This window comes from Prionailurus bengalensis, chromosome B4 (genome assembly GCF_016509475.1).
Source record: "Prionailurus bengalensis isolate Pbe53 chromosome B4, Fcat_Pben_1.1_paternal_pri, whole genome shotgun sequence".
In the NCBI taxonomy this organism is placed as follows: Eukaryota; Metazoa; Chordata; class Mammalia; order Carnivora; family Felidae; genus Prionailurus; species Prionailurus bengalensis.
This window is the reverse complement of record NC_057358.1, coordinates 114,429,361-114,448,760: the sequence shown is the minus strand read 5'-3', so window position 1 is coordinate 114,448,760 and position 19,400 is coordinate 114,429,361. Positions and strand designations below refer to the sequence as shown.

The 19,400-nt window shown below is 35.5% G+C and overlaps 1 protein-coding gene across 5 annotated transcripts in view; it reads left to right on the top strand.

The window, feature by feature from the left end:
* The window catches only part of EEA1 (early endosome antigen 1), a 114,857-nt gene that overhangs the window by 19,813 nt on the left and 75,644 nt on the right, over positions 1-19,400 (top strand). For 2 of the 5 annotated variants that reach the window (XM_043562090.1, XM_043562089.1), the window contains exons 2-9: positions 1,561-1,653; positions 8,453-8,578; positions 13,114-13,238; positions 13,827-13,881; positions 13,975-14,040; positions 16,158-16,197; positions 17,603-17,716; positions 18,424-18,545. In XM_043562090.1, the coding sequence (XP_043418025.1) occupies positions 1,561-1,653; positions 8,453-8,578; positions 13,114-13,238; positions 13,827-13,881; positions 13,975-14,040; positions 16,158-16,197; positions 17,603-17,716; positions 18,424-18,545 (741 nt within the window). Of the gene's footprint in view, positions 1-1,560; positions 1,654-8,452; positions 8,579-10,807; positions 10,946-13,113; positions 13,239-13,826; positions 13,882-13,974; positions 14,041-16,157; positions 16,198-17,602; positions 17,717-18,423; positions 18,546-19,400 lie in introns of those variants that run through there. The other 3 variants (XM_043562092.1, XM_043562091.1, XM_043562094.1) reach the window with 2 other exon arrangements.

Here is a 19,400-nt window from a genome sequence, read left to right as displayed (position 1 = left end):
TATCTTCTCCCATTCCATAGTCTGCCTTTTAGTTCTGCTAATTGTTTCCTTCGCTGTGCAGAGAAGCTTTTTATCTTGATGAGGTCCCAATAGTTCATTTTTGCTTTTGTTTCCATTGCCTCTGGAGATGTGTCAAGTAAGAAGTTGATGTGGCTGAGGTCAAAGATGTTGCTTCCTGTTTTCTTCTATAGGATTTTGATGGTTTCCTGTCTCACATTTAGGTCTTTCATCCATTTAGAATTTATTTTTGTGTGTGGTATAAGAAAGTGGTCCAGTTTCATTCTTGTGCATGTTGTTGCTGTCCAGTTCTCCCAGCACCATTTGCTAAAGAGACTGCCTTTTTTCCATTGGATGCTCTTTTCTGCTTTGCTGAAGATTAGTTGACCATACATTTGTGGGTCCATTTCTGGGTTCTCTGTTCTGTTCCGTTGGTCTCCGTGTCTGTTTTTGTGCCAGTACCAAACCATCTTCATGATTACAGCTTTGTAATATAGGTTAAAGTCTGGGATTGTGATGCCTCTAGCTTTGGTTTTCTTTTTCAACATTACCTTGGCTATTCGGTATCTTTTCTGGTTCCATACAAACTTTAGGATTGTTTGTTCTAGCTCTGTGAAGAATTTTGACGGGGATTGCATTGAATAAGTAGAATTGCTTTGGGTAATATTGACATTTTAACAATATTTGTCCTTCCAATCCATGAGCATGGAATATTTTTCCATTTCTTTGTGTCTTCTTCAGTTTCTTTCATAAGCTTTCTAGTTTTTAGTGTACAGATCTTTTACCTCTTTGGTTAGGTGTATTCTTAGGTATTTTATGGTTTTTGGTGCTATTGTAAATAGGATCGATTCCTTGATACCTCTTTCTATTTTGCTTCATTATTGGTGTATAGAAATGCAACCGGTTTCTGTACATTGATTTTTTATATCCTGCAACTTTGCTGAATTCATGTATCAGCTCTAGCAGTTTTTTGGTGGAGTCTGTCAGGTTTTCCATGTAGAGTATCATGTCATCTGCAAAGAGTGGAAGTTTGATTTCTTTGCCAACTTGGATGCCTTTTATTTCTTTGTGTTGTCTGCCTGCTGAGGCTAGGACTTCTAACACCATGTTGAACAAAAGTGGTGAGAATGGACATCCCTGTTGTGTTCCTGATCTTAGGGGAAAGCTCTCAGTTTTTCTCTAAGGTCTTCTTTCTGATTTTTGTTAACAGTACAATCTTGAGAAGTCTTTTAGCCACTTTGAATCTGTTTTCTCATCTCTAGAGATAACATTTACCCTTCCTCTCTCAGAGATGTCATTATGACTAAAGTGAGTTGAAGACTTAAGGCACTATATACAAATGTAAGCTTTTTATTAATTTAAAAAGACTAAAAATGAGAGAATGCATACAGAGACCTTGATACAGTATTGGGCACACTCTGCAATGAAGGATAGCTGCTAGTGGTATTTGTCTTCTCCTTTTATGTGTAAGGCTAGCCCTGTTTACTGTTTAGATTATTAAGTAGTTTATGAATATATTATTAATACCTACTTTGAATTTTTTTTCTCTCTTCTCTGTTTCAGACTCCTGGGAGAGTTGGCTCTCAAGGTTCTGATTTAGATTCATCAGCTGCTCCTATAAACACAGTGGATGTCAATAATGAAAGCTCTTCAGAGGTATGGAAATAATAATTTGGCAATAAAATTTGGTATTATTAAAGGAAAACGAGCAGAGGCTTGAAGTAGTGGTCAGTAATTTAAACTTTCGTAGGAAAGGTCTCATCCTTCTTACAAACTGAAATGACTTTTGAGTCACACTTCTAGAAAAATACGGTGTTTAGTTCTAAGACTAAGAAAGTGTATATTAAAATTGAAAATTAATATTGTTAATTTGTCTTCATTGCTAATGTCATCTGAACTTAAGGAAGATTTTGACATCTGTTTATAAAAATTACCAATTAATTAGTGTTTGTACTGGCATGAACTACTGAGTTAATGAAAAATTAGATTAACTTATCTATAAAGTTTATACATTATTTGCTGTCTTTACAACTTTGCAAGAACTTTTATCTTTCATAGTTTATTAAAAAGTAATGGGGAAAGTAAGAAAGAACTCAATATTTTTGAGAAGTTAGCCTTAGTATTTGCTTTATTATGATTAATTATTTTTAACAAACATTGTTTGCTCATTATAGAAAAATGAGAAAAGGGAAGAGAAGAACATAAAAACCACCAATAATGTCCTTAAGATATGGATGCACTCACATTCTGCTCTGACAGTTTTTGTCACTTGCCCCTTTCTGGGCCAGTTGTACTGCCTACCTAGTTCCCCTTTTCTGTGCTCCCCTTTCCACACCTGTTTGCTGGTGAGTCTGTTTTCTGTCTTGTGTATTTCTGGTTTTGTCTCTATGCATTCATCTCCCTGTTTTGCCTCTTTCTGGCCATCTGATTTCATGTATATGGGTATTAACCTTGAGAAGATCTAAAAGACCATGAGAGTGAGAATAAAAGTATCAGTTGAACTTTATTAAGAGCAAGTTTAATTGTTGACCTCAGTTGGATCAAAAAAAAAAAAAAAAAAAAAAGAGTCTCTAGTGCGTAGTGAGCAGTGCCTGGTGATCCTGCTGTATTTTCTTAGGGTCATTTTCCTACTCTTTGAGATAGTTTTACTGCCTTCTATATCCTCACATCTCTCGTGTGTGCTACCCTCTCCCATCTTCCCTCAGTCACCTTCTATATCATAGGAAGTATTGGCTGAATGTCCAAAGCTATACTTGGCACCTTTGTTCTCTCTTTTTTTAGTACACAGAAAACAGTTCCTTTTCTTATCAAATTTCAATCCGTTCTCTTGTGCTCTGGATTCCATTCTCTCACATTCTCATTTTATTTTCTGTCCCTCCTGCCACTAGTTTTTACCCATGTCATGAATTATTCCTATTGGCATATAATACTGCTCTAGAGGTTCATATGCCCAGTGCTTGGGTACATATTTGTCAAGGTCTTGGGTGATCTCTATCTCTCTCTCTGTCTCTCTCTCTCTGTCTCTTTCTATCAGTCTCTCTTTCAGTTTGTTTCCCTTTTACCTTGGCATCCCACTTTGTACAAACCCTAGGTTTTAACTCTGTGCCCTTAGCAGCCATCTATATGGAATTTGAAATGTCTCTGGGACTTTAAAGAAATAGTCAGAAGGGCACCTGGGTAGCTCAGTCCATTAAGCGTCCTACTCTTGATTTTGGTCCAGGTCATGATCTCACAGTTTGTGAGACTGAACCCATGTCAGGCTTGGTACTGACAGTGAAGAAGCTGCTTGGGATTGTTTCTCCCTTTCTCTCTGCCCCTCCCCTCCTCAAAATAAAAAACTTAAAAAAGAAATAGAAATAAAGCAATACCTTGCTTTATTCATATGATATTTATGTCATATTTTATTATTTAAGATAATGTGTAATATTGTCTTCGTATGGGCTGTTATAACAAAAGTGCTATAGACTCGGTGGCTTAAACAACAAACATTTACTTCTCAAGAGTTCTGGAGGTTGGGAAATTCAAGATCAAGGCAGATTCTGTGTCTGGTGAGGGCCTGCTTCCTGGTTTATAGGTGGCCATCCTCATATTGCTGAAGTGGCAAGAGAGCTGTCTGAGATCTTTTACAAGGGCACTAATCACATTCCTGAGGGTTCCACCCTTCTGACCTAATCACCTCCCTAAAACCCCATCTCCTAATACCATCACATTGGGAGTTAGGATTTCAATATAACTTCAGCATAATTCCAATATGAGGATACACATTCAGTTTATATCAGACATGTAATGTGTATAATATGTAATGTAATAAGTGATTTTTTATATCCTTTAGTTATCACCAGGATGGTTGTTCAGAGTATTTAGTATAATGAATCGCCAGAAGGAGATGTCTTTGTTCACTCTTTATCCCTTTCTAGTCTGGCTTCCATCCTTAGTACCCACTGAACTACTCATTGATGACCCACATTTTCCTGCTCCTTTGGCTAGAGAGGGCAGGTTTTTTTGTAAGCGCTCACTGAAGTTTCCAGGTTGCCAGCTTCTCCAGCACCCAGTCTGGAATATATGATGCAAAAGAAAACCCAGAGTATTCATCATTGTATCAGTGCTTGGATCCCAAGATCCTTAGCTGGTCTTCCTTCTCTTCACCTTTCAGAGTTTTCTTATGTTTGTTTTATATATAATGTCTAGGGATGTTAGGTGTGCTCAACAGGAAGAACAGGGAAAAGTGTATCTATTCCTTTCTGTCTGCAACTGGAAATCTCACCACTTTAAAAGTTGGATTATTTCTCTTTTTATTATTGAATTGTAAGAGTTATTTATCTACTCTGGGTGCAAGTCTTGTCGATAGTTTGATTGCCTCCTATTTGCCCTGTTGGCTAGGGAAGGATTCCTGTTCTGGGCTCACAGGGATGGCTGAACATAAACTAACCTGACACTGGACAGATGAAGTCAACAGCAGTTTATTATTCAAAAGACTCATGGCCCAGGAGGACACTGTATGCCATGAAGAGCCATATGAGGATTGGACTCGGGAACGAAATGAACAACCGCGGGCTGAGAGAGGCAAGGTTTATAGTATCAAGAGGATGAGGTGCCCCTTGGTTCCTGGAGCATATGATTGGCTTGTTAGAATAATTCTGTGGGCTGACAGGGAACTGAAACCTGCTGTTTAGGCATACGCAGGCTCTGTGAAGAGGAGGGGTGTTTGACTGCAGGCCCCTATCTGTGGGAGCAGAGTGGGGAGGGAACTTGTAGTTAGGCCACGTGAAGCTCTCCCCTCACCTGTTGACAAAGGAGTGCATAATACTGGGTCTCAATTTTCGACTTTACACCACAATCAGATATATGTGATGTTATGTTTTTTTCTTAGTCTGTGGTTTGCTTTTCATTTTGTTCATGGTGTCTTTCAAAGAGAAGTTTTTAATTTTGGTGAAGTCCAGTTTGTCAGCCTTTTCTCTTATGGATAGTGCTTTTTGGGTCGTTCTATGAATTTTTTTTGCCTAGCTCAGTGTCATAGAGGCTTTCTCCTATGTGTACCAATGGTACTTAAAAAAATTCATTTTAATGTGTATATTTAAGTCTGTGGTTTCTTTTAAAATATTGTGTATGGTATGGGATAGTGGTTGAGGTTCATTTTTTCCACATGGATATGGAAACCACAGCTTTTTATATAGTTGTTTCAGTACTATTTGTTGAAATGTTACCTTTTCCTATTGAATTAAATTTTTGCTTTTGTGGGAAATCAATTGACCTTATATGTATGGTTCTGTTTCTTTATGCTCTTTGATCCAGGCATACAGATTTCCCGCTTTTAAGGTGTGCCAAGTTTTTTCTTATCTCTGGACATCTGTATGCTGATCCCCATGTCTTACCTGTTCTTTTACTTTTCTGCCTGGTTAATACCTTATTATCCTTCAGGTCTCATTACAGATAATTACTTTTTCAGTAAACTTCACTTGACTCACATGTAGGATAGATGCTTATTCCATGTGCTTCTGGGGAATTGTATTTCCTATCCTTTTGATAATGATTATTCTGAGATACGCTTATTTATCAAATATCTATTGTTGTCAGACACTGTTCTGGATGCTGGAGATATGACAGTGAGTAAAATAGTCAACAGTCTTTATCCTGGTAGGGGCACCTGGGTGGCTCAGTCGGTTAAGCGTCCGACTTCCACTCAGGTCATGATCTTGCCGTACGTGAGTTGGGCCCTGCATCTGGCTCTGTGCTGACAGCTCAGAGCCTGGAGCCTGCTTTGGATTCTGTGTCTCCCTCTCTCTGCCCCTCCCCTGGTTGTGCTCTGTTTCTCTCTCTCTTCCTCTCTCAAAAATAAATAAACATTAAAAAAAAATCTTTATCCTGGTAAAGCTTATATTCTTGTAGGTGGAAATAGGCAAAAACCCCCCAAACATACGAAAACGGACAGAGAGAAACAACTGGTGTTATTGAGAAAAATAAAGCAGGGAAGGAGGCATAAGAAGTGTTTTGGGTGGTTGCAATTTCAAATAGGATTGTCAGGGAAGACTTCTCTGAGAAGGGCATAGCTCAGGAAGAACTGAAAGAAGTGAGGAAATGAGTCATGTGGGTTTCTGGAACAACCATGTTTCATTCACGTGGAACAAGTGGAAAGTCTCTGAGGTAGGAGCATGCTTGGCATGTTGAAAAACCAGCAGGGAGGCTAGTGTGGCTCCAGCACAGTGAGTGAAGAGAGTTTGGGTCTGTGAGCTAATCAGGTCCACCTTATGCAGGGCCTTTCAGACCTTTGTACAGACTTTGGTTTTTTTTGTTTTGTTTTGTTTTGTTTTATTTATTTTTGGGACAGAGAGAGACAGAGCATGAACGGGGGAGGGGCAGAGAGAGAGGGAGACACAGAATCGGAAACAGGCTCCAGGCTCCGAGCCATCAGCCCAGAGTCTGACGCGGGGCTCGAACTCACGGACTGCGAGATCGTGACCTGGCTGAAGTCGGACGCTTAACCGACTGAGCCACCCAGGCGCCCCTCTACTGGCATTTTCTGATTAGTGTGCTCTAAAATGTAATTACTTTCTTTCATAACTTTTTCAAGAAGCCTGTAAGCTTCCTGAGGATGGGACTTTGTGCCTTATTTTATCATTTTGTTCTCAGCACCGTAGAATAATGGCTGGAACACAGTAATCACACTCGGTACACACATTTTGAGTGAATGATTGAATATTGTATGTGGAAACTTACAGTGAAGAAACTAGTAAAGTCAAAGGCAGAACAAAGCTATCATGACACAAAAAATATGCAAATGATGCATTCCTTTAAGGAATTACTATTCTGTGGTTCCAGCACTTTGGACTGTGGTTGCCTAGAAGACAACTCTTTCATCAGTAAAAAGAGAAAACCACAAAGAAAGAATTCACGTTCCTCACTTTCATCCTCTGGCTAATCTCCTTTATTAAGGGTTGTTAACAAAAGGAATTAATGATATTAATCATTGCTAACATTTATTGAATGTTTTCTTTGTATCAGATGCTATGATAAGCACTTTGCATGTACTATCTCATTTAATTTTCATGAGACCCCCCCCCCCCCATGAAGTAGGTGTTACTGTTACCCCATTTCACAGATGAGGAAATTGAAGGTCATATAATCTACTAAGAGTGGTGTGAATCCAGGATTCAAAGCCTAGCTCTTAACTACTGCCCTGCCCTCCCACTTTGGGTCCTTATTTACAGTCATCCTCTCCTTTGTTATATCCTTAGTGACATTAGTGACTCAAGGAACATCCAAGTCTCCCAGTTTTTAATGTTTTCAATGCCAGTGATCTTTATTAATTTTTTCTGGCTACTCAAGTTCATGGCAGTACCTTCCATCTTATGCAGTAGAATAGTTCACCTGAGATGTCAAAACTGTATCTTTCCAACTACCTGTCTTCTCAAAAACTTTCTCATGTTCTTACTACTTCTTTGGCCTTGCTGAATATTTCAGGTTTTTAATTCCTATCTTCTGGTCTTTCAACCTTTCCTGGCTTCATTTCCTTTCCTCTCTAACCATACATCTAATGACAGAATATTTATTGAACAATGCCTTATGACTAGACTAAGAATTTTATGTACTTCATGATAACTCTAGAGGAATAGGTACTAACATTAACCCCATTTTATAGATGAGGAAGTTGACGTCTAGCAAAGTAAAGTAACTTCCTTAAGTCATATAGTTAGCATTGGTTGAGTCTCAAATCCACATTATTTTTGACACAAAAACCCATGGCATTTATAACCTATTGTCCTTCACTACACTCTCCATTTTATTCACTTTCCGATACTCTCAGTTCCTCTGTTCTCTTATCCCTCTACTTTCCTGTCTGACAAAACATTAAACCATAGATCAGTGTAATGGCCCACATTTGAAAATACAGATACTGTTAGGAATAGGGAATTGGGGAGATTGACATAAAATGGTTTTATTTGGTTCATAAATTTAGAAGGAAGAGTCCCCTACTGGGAATTACGGCTATGGGCAAATATGGGGTCTTAGGCTAGTGGATTATGGTAAAGACTAAAAATTGCTTTCATTGTAAGGACTTTTTTTGTTGAGAACATGATGTCGCATAAAGCTATTTGTTATAACTGCCTGTCATTTCTCGATCGAAAATAAAAGCTAACTTGCCAATAATGGCTCTTAGATAAGTAAGGACAGACTGTCATAAACAAAAAGAATAATAATATTCCAACTAAAGCAACTGGCAATTGTAAAAAAATTGAACCAATGGGAATTTCCAGCATAAGGATGGGAGCTACTTTTAGACGTCCTACTTTGGATAGATCTTTCAGTTTTTGTATATAGTTACTACTTGAAAATTTCCCTTATGTATACTAAAAAGAGATATACTAATTATTTTCCTGTTATGTCTGTTTTCATTGTCTGTATTTTGTTTTATAAATAACTTTTTATGTATATCCTCCTAAAAGTTGTTATTTCACAGGGTTTCATCTGTCCATTATGTATGAAAAGATGTATAACTGCTAGTGATTTGTCGGAGCATTACCAGCAAGTGCACGCTGAAAATGAAACAAGAGGACAGGAACTTCTTAATGACTCCAGTGTTACTGTGGGTCCTGTATATTTTGCTTTAGCAGCTTGGTTATGGGTTGCAGAATAGCTTTGTTTTTCCTTGCCTTGGTGTTGCTTAACTTTTTCTGCTACAAAGGGAATATGGATTGCTTTAATCATGCATGCTTAAAAGAAGGTTCAATAAGGAAAGCAGGCTCTTGGGAAGTTGGGTTCATTGCTCTTACTGTTTGCAGCTGTCTTTTTTGTGAATCTGTAAACAAATATAAAAGTTTAAGTTAATATCTTTGCATAAATTTTGCCATGAAATTCAAAATATAAAGTGAATGATGCCTGATTTCACCATTTGTAAGTTGTATCTTTATCATTTAGTTAATGTTTTATTAAAGCATATTTAAAAATGCTTTGGGTTAAAATGCTTTATACTCGTATATAGAAAGAGGACTTTGCATATTAATTGTTGCTGTTTTTATTTGAGAAAGTATCCAGCATTAGAGCCTGGATGTACCATTGTTTCAGTCTTTGTTTTGACTCCCTAGACTTGAGGAAGGTGACAAATGGCACATACTCATCATTAACAGTGTATCATCCAAATGTCTCTCTGTAGTGTGTGGGACGGCCCATATCTAAGGCTGAGGGTGGAAGCCAGTGAGGGCAAGTATTGCCCTTTTGCAGGCTGGAAAAAGTTTCTTAGATGATCTTGATCTCTTTCTTTTGAAAATCACTGCAATAATCTAAAAACAAAGAGAAACATAGCTTTTCTGATTCTTTTGCAAGTCTCACAAAAGAATGAAACTCCTTGTACCCAGAAAGACAAAAGAAAAAAAAAAAGACATGTGTTTTTCTGTCTGGCAATTATATATATAAGAAAGGATTTCACCAAACATTCACTTATTTGGCATATTTGTAGTGTACTTCTTATGCATCATATATTTTGGTAAGTAAAGAATATAAAAAAAGATATGATCTCTATCCCAGGCAATTTCTGTGATAAATATTATTTGTAAAAAGAGTGCAGTGGTGATTCAACCTGAGGAGAACCCCAGAAAAGCTTTACTGGGGAACAGTTAAACCAGACATTTTCTAGGGTGATACGGAAAATGGGTGCAATATAGGAAGACACAACTGGTTAAACTAGCTAACTGGTGCAAGCAAAAAGAGAGACCTAAAAGATTCTTGGAGCTCTCCTTAGCATTTTACCACTTGTCTTTCATACCTCTTGTGCCAACTTTTCTTCTTTATGGGTTAGCCAAAATCAAAAGTGACAATATCACCTACTTGTCATTTAAATAAGAACTTTATTTTTAACTGAAAGGGCACTTGGTATAAGAAGGATACCATAAATATCAAGTTAAGGTAAGTTCTTTAGTGTATCTGAGAAAGGATTAGAGATCGCTTAATCTTAAGTAGAGTGTGTGTGTATGTCTGGGTGTGTGCATGTTTGGAAGTTGGTGAGAAATTTGGAATAATTAAGGGAAAAATGTAGCTGGCTGTTTTTAGCGTTTTACTGTTTACTAACAGCATTTTTGTGGAAGTTATCGATCTACCCTTGAAGGTGGTTGCGAAGAAATAGAGAAGCAGTCTCTTAATATCCACTATTAGTATTACAAAGCCCATGAATGAAAGATCATGCACTGTATTCAGGGGGCATCCCTCAGATATTCACTCTGAGCTTATGTTACTTTTATTATAAATGAGTGATGTGGTCTTGATAGGCTTTTTTCTTTATCCTTCCCATCTATGTCAGGCTAGCATTACTAGAAATAGCACTTGAATAATATTTTTAAAACATTTTTGTCTGCGTTTATTTATTCTGAGAGACAGAGTCTGCAAGTGGGGGAGGGACAGAGAGAGGGAGAGAGAGAGAATTCCAAGCGGGCTCTGCACCATCAGTGTGGAGCCCAACACGGGGCTCAAACTCACCAACCGCGAGATCATGACCTGAGCCGAGACCAAGAGTTGTGTGCTTAACCGACTGAGTCACCCAGGCGCCCCACTATGTGAATAATTTTAAGAAATGATTGTGGAAAGACAAAACAGGGTGTAAGAAAAAACTATAAACTGTGGGTCCAGACATTAAAGAGGCCAGAATTAATAGAGTAAAAGTCACCCGTTCAGTGATAAATATTTATGCATCTGAAACACCAAACAACAGTTTAGTATCTTCTATTTAAGAAGGTGAGAAAGTATATGTATTTTAGAAAGATTTATTTTTATTAGAAATGTCCCAAAATTAAAGTGTTATTTAAACATGGAAAATTCATTTAGGTGAATCATATGGAAAATTCACTTAGGTGAAATATTTCTATGATTAAATATATATTACTGAATTTCTAAAATTTCTCTTTAGGGATGAATCAGTTCTTTCTGGAGTATTAACCTGGTAATATTTAGAAGCTTTAAGAAGGTATGGCATACCTTAATGTGATCGTGAGCTTTCTTGGTATCTTTAGATATCTAGACCCAAAATCTGGAAGTAGAGACAATAGTCAAAAAGCCAAAGTTGTAAAGATTAAATAGTGTAATTGGTCTGTGGCTTCTCTGGCGAACATTCTGAAATTTGCCTTCTAGATACTAGTAGAAGCTGACATGCAAAAGAGAAATGACCGGCTAAATAGTATAGCTGTTGCACTAAAAGCATGTTAACTATTGTGGTGCAACAGTTACTGAGTAGAAGTTATAAGAATGGCAAATTAGGTATAAAGTGGAGCCGTCCTAAAACATAATGGTAGATAATAGATGATTTTGAAGAAAGAGCATAACATGAGCTAGGTTAACACATAGGCTGGGGACATTCATTCATTCAAAAGACAGTGCTGCGCATCAAATATCTCTGGAGCCTAATGGCGTCATTCAGATGTGCAAAGGTACATCCTGAGTACTTAGTACTACTACCTTTGCTTATTGCAGAGTTTCATAGGTGATCATTGCGTTCACTAACCTGTTGTGCCCTTGCCCTTCGCTCTACTTCTATGATCAGAACATACCTCTGTTTTCCAAATGCAGCACGTCTGTGTTTCAAACCTCTTTCCACACCTTTGTTAGAATGCCTCTCTTTTATTTCTGACAAGTGACTCCTACTCGTTCTTCAGTACCCAATTCCAGTGTCCAGTGTATATACACATACATATAACATAAATGAGTTTCTGTGTAGTTTTTGTAAAACACTAACTCCTGCAACAGACAGAGTTGGATTCTTTTTTTCCTGTGTTCCTATAGTTCCTTATATTTACTTATGTTATACCACTGTCTGGTAATGTTTGTCTACATATCAGTATTCCCTAGTACTCAGTGAGCCTTCATTCTGCTACATAATGTACATAAATAAATGAATATATGCTATTTGTATAGCACCCAATTAAGGAGAAGTTTCTTTATTTTTAAGTTTTTACTTGTTCGGAGTACTTATTACTTCACTCTATTCCTTGGAAAGTTTTATAACCTGCAAGATGTTAAAGCTCTTCTGTCTTTTTGCCAAATTCTGCCCTGCCAGGTTCATTCATATTTTTGTTTTTTTATTTTTATCTATTTTTTAAGTAGGCTCCATGCCCAATGTGAGGTTTTAACTCACCACCCTGAGATCAAGAGTCTCATGCTCTAACAACTGAGCCAGCCAGTCGTTAATTTATTTTATTCATATTTTAAAAATAAATATATAACATAGAAAATATAGAGTGTGTTCAAAAATACTACGGTAGCCATTAGGGAAACATGGATGAAAAGCTCCAGTGTGTTGTGTATTATAGGGAATGTAGAAACTTGACAAGCTACTAAGGGTAGTGCTGGAGGGAAAATCAGTATATGCAAAGGCCCGGAAATGTGGGATACCGTGGTGGGTTTGGAGAACGTAGGTAAATCTGAATAGTTGAAAGTGTCAGTATAGTTGTGGAGAGTGAGAGGTGCCCCAGCATCAGAGTGATTATTAGCTCATTGAGGAAATATTCATGTAGGACCTTGTATGCCATAACCATATAATTCTGAGAATATTTATAAGTGTTTAATATTTTATGGGTCTATTAATTTTAGGCTTTTATAGTGTTCATCTTAGGTTAGCAAAGAATTTACTGATTAGAATACTACTCAAGCATTGTGGATACTCTGTGGTAATTATGAGTTATTTAATACAGTACCTTTTCCCTCAGTGATCAGAATGCTTTATATTCTTAATTTTTTGGTTATCATTACTAGGAAGTAGATTGGAACAGCTGTTATTTTACTAAGGGGATATCTAGAGAGAGGAGTGGGAATATGATGGCAGACTTCTCAACTAGTCTCCTAGGTTAGAACTTCTCAAATTAGAATTCTGTACTCTAGCCATCAATTTACTCAACCTAAAAGATAGTTGTAAGGGTTTTTTTTTTTTTTTTTTTTTTTTTTTTTATATTTTGTAAACTTCAATCAGAATAGATGGTGATGTACTTTTGCACAATACCTGAATTTGGGCTTAACATCGTAAGTTACAATTTACTAATGGCACCATTGGTGTAAGACATTAGACCGTATTTCATAACATACAAATTGCTATTTTACAGTATTCAACACAGTTTTGTAACCTTTTTCTCCCTCTTTCTATAGGGTTTCATATGTCCCCAGTGTATGAAATCACTTGGGTCTGCTGATGAACTTTTCAAACACTATGAGGTAGTTCATGATGCTGGTAATGATTCAAGTCATGGAGGAGAGGCTCTTGCTCTGAAGCGGTACAGTACAATTGGTTTGAAGTGTAATGCTATTGTGAATGCACGTGATCTTACCTCTTTCCTGTGTTAGGGCCTTGAGAGTGTGCTCACCATTCCTTGTCAGACTGACTCTTAGGTGAGGAGAACAGAATGTAAGAAGTTTGACAAGACTCAAGGAACAGAAAGAAGCCAGTGTTGCTTGAGCTGAGTGAATGAGCAGGAGAGTGTTAAGACAGGGACTAGATTGTATAGATTGTATAGTCCTTGTTAATGAGTTTAGATTTTATGCTAACTACAATAGGAAGGTATTGATCCTTATGGTTAGTAATTTAATGGGAGATATTTTGTTTCTGGCCTAAGGCAGTTAATGATTATATCATTTCTGTGATAAAGTGTTTTTCCATTTATGAATGAGGAGCTTTCAGAATAAAATTATTTTTCTAAGGGTTATATATATATGCCAGTATACATAAAATTCTAAGCAGCTTTTTTTTTTAAGAATTGCGAAAACTAGAAATTAATGTGCAGTCACTAGCCATGATTTATTAAGAGACCAGGTTGTTAGAGAACATTAATTATTAATTCCTTTTTTCTCCAATATATGTTTAGAGATGATTTAACACTACTTAGACAAGAGGTCCAAGACCTTCAGGCTTCACTTAAGGTAAGAGTAGAAATGATTACATTTGTGTATTTTCAGTGTTTCAGATAATAAATCTTTTGAAATTTAATTAAAAATCTTTTTCTTTTTCCTTAGGAAGAAAAATGGTACTCAGAAGAATTAAAGAAAGAATTAGAAAAATTTCAAGGGCTGCAACAGCAAGTAAATGCTTTTAAATACTTGAAGTGTGTTTATTAGATGTTTATTTTCATTGTTAAAAATAAGCATTTTGTAAGCAGGTGGCCTGATATAAATAACTTCCTAATGAATTTATCTGTATTTAATAGCCTACAGTGTATAGCCTTTGTAATTCTAATGAATGCAGACAAATATTTTGGAAGCTCAGGTGTTATTTCTTAAAGGTGCTCCATTAAGAATCAGTTACCTGTGGTTTTTTTTTTTTTTTTCTTAATACCAGGCTGCATTATTCTTATTTTCTGAAATATCCCTAAATGGTTAAAAAATACAGGTTCAGACAATAGTGAGATTCTTCAGAGCATTTGTGTTGTGACAAATGGGAGATCACTAAATTGTCTACTAGTAGGGAAAGAACTATTATTAACTGTTTACTGTTTATATTCTTTTTAAAAAAAATTTTTAAAGTTTACTTATTTTTGAGGGAGGGAAGGAGGGGGAGAGAGATAAAAAGAGAGAGAGAGAATCCCAAGCAGGCTCTGCACTCTCAGCATGGAGCCCGACATGAGCTTGATCTCGCCAATAGTGAGATCACGACCTGAGCCGAAATCAAGAGTCAGTTGCTCAACCGATTGAGCCACCCAGGCACCCCTGTTAATATTACTGAAGATTGTTTGAAAATGTGGGGAAATGGTTGTATTAACAATTTTAGTTATTTTTTTAAACAGTATTGGGTTTTTAAAAACAGAATAAAGGTATTTATGTATATGTGTATGTATACATACAAACACACACAGCTTTATATAAAAATAATATGTAGAAAAAACGAAAATCATGGGTAACAAAAGTGGTTACTTTGGAGTAAGATTCTGTTGATACATAATTTAATGTATTTTCTAAATGTCTTAACCAACTATGATTTTTATATTACAATTATATTGGCTTTTGCACTACAATTACATGAAGGATCATAGAGTAATAAATTTTACTAAATGTAGTTTTCATTTGTAAGAATAAAGTGGATAACCTTCAATAATAGTTCTAATATTTTTATAAATTAGTGATCCTGTTGCCTGTTATCTTAGTACATTGTGACTCTCAGTCTATCTTTTTGCCTTTTTGTTTTTTCACCAAAAATTGTCATTTGGACTAGAAAAAAAAATCCCTAATAAATGGATAACAAGATATTATTCGTCTTATTACTACTCAGCTTCTCTATTTGAGGCTGTGAAAGAGGTTTTTAGTAATCTAAAGTACTTAAAGTTCATTTACTCTGTTTTACATAAATGCCATTAACAAATAATCAAACATGTGCTGTATTATTTTTTTGTACTTGAAAACAGAGGAAATTGTTTACCACATTTGAGATGACTATTTCACATTTAATAAATTAAATTCTCCACAGTGCAAGGAGAAATTGCCTTGGTAGGAAATTTACCTTGGGGAAAATGTATTTAAAATATTGATGGTTCTTAGCAACCAATATGTCTAAATCTAATGTATAGGAAAATAAGTCAGATACACTAGGAGTTGCTTTATTAAACTCTTGAAGATATGTGTAATTCTTTAGAATGTGGAAATAATGACTTGGCAGTATAGTATTTTATTCCTAATGCACATAATAAATTAAACCTTATGGAATATATTCTTTATTTCTGCTTTTTTAAAAGATGATTTATAATCATGAATTAAAAATTTGTGCTTTTAATGCCAAACTTTATAGTAGTGATAGTTCGTGGCATGTTTTCACTTCTGCAGATTTTTATATATTATAGTATTGACTCTTATTTGCTGACTTCAGTATTGGCTTTAGAATCTATATTTATAATTATAATTTATATTATTTTAAAATCTTTACTGAATTTATAGAACTTAAGATGGTACCTATTATAAGATTCACAATAATTTAAATATATGTTAACATAAAAAAAATTCTTAGAACCAGTGACTGCAGCTAGATCATTATGCCAGTCTGCCTAATGGTACTTTAGAAATCTGGAAGATTGTGAACAGACCAAAATTTAATCAGAATCTTGCTACTTACCTGATAGAATGTGGCTTGTAGAGACTTTTTTCACATTGGCAATTATAATAGTATTGTCTTTTTCTTTTAATGCGTTTGTTTATGTCTTGTTTCCATTGAGGAGTCTAAACCTGATGGATTGGTGGCTGATTCATCAGCAGGTAACTTTGAACTTTGCTTAAAGCAGATATTTCTTCATTTTTCTTTTTTTTCTTCTTCAAGTGTTTATTTACTTATTTTTGAGAGAGAGAGCTCAAGCAGGGGAGGGGCAGAGAGAGAGGGAGACAGAGAATCCCAAGCAGGCTTCACATGGTCAGTGCAGAGCAGAGCTAGAGGCTCAAACTCAGGAACCGGTGAGATCATGACCTGAGCCCAAATCAAGAGTTAGAAGCTTAACTGTCTGAGCCACCCAGGCACCCCTCTCATTCTTCTTTTTTACTTTTTACTTTCTTTTTCTCTGATCCCTGCTACATGAATTTGTATTGTGATTGTACTTTCTGGCTTTAAAACAGTGAAGCTAATAGTCATATTTTAGGTTTAGAATATTATTTGTGAACTTTATAGTTTAATCAGTTGATAAAAATCTTAGTGTTTTCTTTGTTCTGTATATTCTGAAGTTATAAACTTCTGAAATATCACATTAGTACATTTTAGTGAAAAGTTAAATCTAGTTTGAAGAATGATGTCCTCTTTTTCTCTTGAAATAAAATGATGAAGCTAGCATCTTTGTAATTGACTTTGGAGGAGTGCTCAATGAATAATCAGATTTGTATTTTGAGGTTAGCTGTTGTATTTACTTTCCCTCTGAAATCTGTCTCGCCCTTTTTTTTTGAAATCTCTTTAGGAGAATGGAGTATTAGGAGTTGACTGCATATTTTAATTATTTTATTTAAGACTTGGATTGTTCTTAAACCATTTCTTTCTTTTTTTAATGTTTATTTTTGACAGAGAGATACAGTGTGAGTGGGGGAGGGGAGGAGAGGGGAAGAGAGTGGGGGAGGGGGAGAGGGAGGCACAGAATCTGAAACAGGCTCCAGGCTCTGAACTGTCAGCACAGAGCCTACTCTGGGCTCGAACTCACAAACTGTGAGATCATGACCTGGGCCAAAGTCGGATGCTTAACTGATGCTTAACCCAGGCTCCCTGTTCTTAAACCATTTCTAATTTTGTTTCTCAATATAATCAATTTTATTTAGAAAGCCAGAATATGTTCCTTTTTGGACAGTTGATGGTTATAGGAAAATAACTGAAATGTAAAAGCAAAATACTTTTGAAGCAAATATTTATAGATTATTTGAGTATGATGCTAAATATTCCTTTAATTTGTTTTATATATTTATAAATTATGACTTGTGTTTAAATGAATCAGATATGCTTAATTCTTGAAATATGAAGATTCTCCAATTATAACTGGATGATAGACTCATGTTGATTCTCTTTTTTTGTTTTTTCTTTTCATGTTGATTGTCTTTAACTACAACAATGATTAGGATATAAGTAATAACAGTTTAGGAAATGTAATTAGCATTAATTATGTATTTAAATAGCTATGATACATTTTTGTAGAACTACAGTCTTTGGAACAACAATTAGAAGAAGCCCAAACAGAAAATTTTAATATTAAGCAAATGAAAGACTTATTTGAACAGAAAGCAGCCCAACTTGCCACTGAAATTGCAGGTAAATTGAATCAGATCTTTTTAGCCAATGATGAGTCTCGTTACCTTTTTGCCATTGTATATCTTGGAAATAAGGCATTGTATTTTAGTGTATTGTATTTTGGTGTGGTAAAACATTTGTTATAGACTATGGTAGTGATTATTGGAATTTAATAATAGAGTTGCTGTATAAATTATTTTGTTTGTCCTCTCACCTCTTCCTTTCAAAGGATCGATTTTCTCTGTAGAATTTTTCTTCTAATTTAGAAAAGGTGAATTTTCTTTGGGGCATGCTTAAAGATTAACAAGTAACATTTTGAAGAAATTAAATAATACAGTTAGATTTAACATTTGGTTATGCAATCAATTACTTTTTCTTTAACTACATGCTTTTAGGTTAAACTATTATATGTGATTAAGTATACATTAAGATGATAATTAGTGACAGTGCTGTATGGAATTTAGACAAAAACATCTGATTATTTTAAGTTTATCATTTAATCAGAAGTAAAAGTTTATTGTATATTTAGGGTTATCTAAGGAATGTGAATTTGAATTAATATTAATAATATGTACATATTAGTAATATGTAGTTATGCATACATAACATGTCATTAATACATATTAATAATATGTAGATATGCAATGTAATAGATAAGAATTTATAAAACTACCCTTTCCTAGAGTTAATGTCATAAAACTAATATTTATATAACTATCTTTAATTAGATATAAAGTCAAAATATGATGAAGAAAGGAGTCTTCGAGAAGCTGCTGAACAAAAAGCGACATATCTGACAGAGGAATTAAACAAAGAAACAATTATAATTCAAGATCTGAAGACTGAACTGGTAATTCAGAAACCTTATTGAAATGTACTTTTATAATTTTCTAAATGAAAAATATATACTCTGAAAAAATGTTAAAAGTATTGCTTCAGTAAAATGAAGGAAAGGAAAATTCCCTCTAGTTCTATCCTTTACACATATACCAATGTGATTTTTTAAATAAAAATGGAATGTGTGATACAAAATTTATTACCTTAACATTTTTGTTGTTTCTATCTTAATATCATGTGTCTTTTTACTAGTTTCCTTATCTGCGTCTCTGATCCTGACCTTTCCCTGCCCTTTAGTTTTATAAATCCACCTACTTTTAGAAAACTTCTGATTGCATTTCTAGCTTCATTTCGGATTCAACAAGTGTAGCATCAGGTCATCGTATTTCCTCCCCAACTATTTCTGTCATTGGTACTATATGTCTTCAGTGCTCTCCCAAGGTGTACAACTTTGGATCTGTCCTTGTCTCCTTTCTGTCCTGTATGTATGTATGTATGTATGTTTATTTATTTTGAGAGAGAGAGTGAGAGAGCGTGAGCAGGGGAGGGGCAGAGAGAGAAATGGAGAGAGAGAATCCTAGGCAGGCTCTGTGCTGTCAGCGAGGAGCCCGAAATAGGGCACGATCTGATGAACCATGAGATCATGACCTGACCTGAAACCAAGAGTCGGACACTCAACCGACTGAGCCACCCAGGTGCCTCTCTGCCCTTTATTTAGCACTCAATAAATATATGAATAAAATCAACCATATGCATATCCATATCCATTAGCAACAGACCCTAATTATGCTTACATCTGCTCCTTTATTTTTATTATCAGTTTCCTAGGATAGAAAATGGGGCATTTATGCTTCAAAATGTGGCATTT